General features: G+C 44.0%; 1 protein-coding gene across 1 annotated transcript; it reads right to left on the reverse strand.

Moving 5' to 3' along the window:
* Positions 1-5: 5 nt before the first annotated feature.
* On the reverse strand, positions 6-2253 carry LOC146960075 (up-regulator of cell proliferation-like; the record flags this gene model as incomplete). The annotated part of the gene is made up of 2 exons (XM_085772637.1): positions 6-1454; positions 2019-2253. Coding segments are annotated over 2 exons (1684 nt in total), but the record flags the coding sequence as incomplete, so codon positions are not given.
* Positions 2254-2279: the final 26 nt, after the last annotated feature.

Raw genomic sequence — 2279 nt, forward strand, 5'->3', positions numbered from 1 at the left:
AGCATCTTCAGGAGATTTCTGGAGGAGCTCTTTGTAACGATCCCGCAGAGATGACACCTGGCTCCGGGTCAGATCATCCAGATCCATTTCCAGCCATTTGAGAAAATAGTAGCGCTGCACTTCGGAGGGGACTATCCCATCAAGGAACTTTAACATTGCTGCCGTCATCTCAAATCTTTGCTGCTTCCGTTCAAGATCTTTTTCTTTTGTTCTCAAAGACTTGTGGTAGGCTTCAGCGTTCTGGCCAACTTTCCGCATTCTCCAGTGCTCTGTCTCCAGCCATGAAAGCGCTTTCCAGATGTGCCCCTGGAAGGGCAGTTGTTTGTCTTTGAATTCAGAGGCATTGGTGATGCGTTTGGTGATCTTGTCCACATCCCTCCTGGCACTCCGGTATTCATCACTATCTTCATCAACCAGGATACCACAGCAGCGAGCTCTGTTGGCCTGATTTGCCACCGACACTATGTTTTGGTATTTCTCCAGCATCTTGGTAATTGATTCATGCAGAGCTTTTACCAGCTCTGTATCAGTCTTTTTCTTCCCGCTAACAATGGTTGTCTTCAGATGTGATCCCCTAGTCAACATTTTGAGTGTAAAGGTGTTCCTCAGTACACTGCTAATCAAAATGACACTTGCTTTCACGTCTTTTCCCTCCAGACACTTGAGGTAAGCCGTTTCTGTTTCATCACAGAAGATGTAAATAGCTGCAGATGTCTGACAGAGGAAGGAAAACTGCTTTTCAAAAGCCCTGATGTCTCCTCTGAGGTTGGCAACAGCTAGTGGCTCTGTGAATTTGCTCCTGTTCCCACATGGGAGATACCAGCTGATTTCAACTAGCCCGCCTGAAATCCTCCTTGGTACTTCACCGTAAACCATGTCACGATGAAAAAATGTGTTGTGGTGTGGCTGAGTGTTGCTAAGCAGCTTGTTCAACATCAGAGACTTGGAGAAGCCTGTGCTCCCCAGCCTGACAAATGAAACAAGAGGAATATCAGAGTCCACAATTCTTTCTTCGCAATTTAACTTTCTGAGTGCATGCATAGAGGGTCTGAAGGTTTGCACAATGTCGCGCAAGGACCACAGCATCATTGTGATTTCCCTTGTTTCACTGTTGGGGAGCAAGAGAGGGACGGAAAACTGACAGAGTGCCATTTTCAATGCTATATCCTGCTGAAGAAAGCTGTCCGAACAGAGAAAGAATGCAGTTGTCAGGTCCAGGGGGTTGATGCCATTGCTCTTCTCTGCATCCACATCGCATACACTATTTACACTTCTAGCGTTTGTGTTCAACATCATGAGTCTCTTCAAAAAAGCCTCACAGAGTGACTTCGCAGTTTCAAGTTTGCTCTCTGATGTATCGGTTTGATTAATCTCGAGGACGGCGCTAAGTGTGAGCTTGTTGTCGTACTCGTCTTCAAGTCCGATTTTTGACAGGACGTCCCTGAGACATGGTTCTGAAACATCAACAAGAGACCAGTGAATGTACTGGAATTTTACTCTTAATCAGGGTATCAATGCTAGATCAACTCACTCATCAGGATTACTAGACAAAATTAGGTGATTTTGGAAGACAAAAGGTTTGTCAGTCATTCTGTTAGTCTCTCTCTCTGTCAGTTCTTTCAGTCAGGGCTGGAATTGCACCTTAGATGAAATAAATATGAGCATTGGATTTTTGCAAATGCGATTAAAGGCAGTTGGTGGAGCCAGAGGAGTTGGATGATTTTTCCTAAATTACCCATTTCATGTACGACTATCAGAATATAGTGACAGTTCCAGCAAATATGACTTAACTGTTGCCAACTGTAGCTTTAACCTTTATGCAAGTGGCTGTCTTAAAATGTAAATATACTGTAAACTGTATACACTTCAGCCTCTTTCAGGACAACAAACTATACAAACTAGTTTTCTAGCATAATTCAGGCCTTATCTTTGCCTAATACCTGCATCATAGCATTGTCTCAGGGTATATTACAGACAAGTTATGTATTTATCTTGAAATCAGGCCAGTAAATTCTCACCTGTGTGTATGTTGATGGAGACTGGTTCACTGGGCCGACCATTTAACACAGATGAGACATATATTTTGTGCTTTGTGTCTGGCTTTAAATCTGAGAACATCTTGTAGAAGTCCTCAGTGTATGACACCAACGCCTCTTTCCCTGGACTTTCAACAGTTATGAGAAACTGATGTGGAATTCCCTCCATGTTGTCTGCTTTGGTCCATTTCAAGGACAGAGCCGTGGCCTCTGAGTGTGCTTTGTGGTGGAGGCACCGCTGCA

Source organism: Trachurus japonicus, unplaced genomic scaffold, assembly GCF_045865225.1.
Source record: "Trachurus japonicus isolate A0001 unplaced genomic scaffold, Traja_1.0 AP030746.1".
Classification (NCBI taxonomy): Eukaryota; Metazoa; Chordata; class Actinopteri; order Carangiformes; family Carangidae; genus Trachurus; species Trachurus japonicus.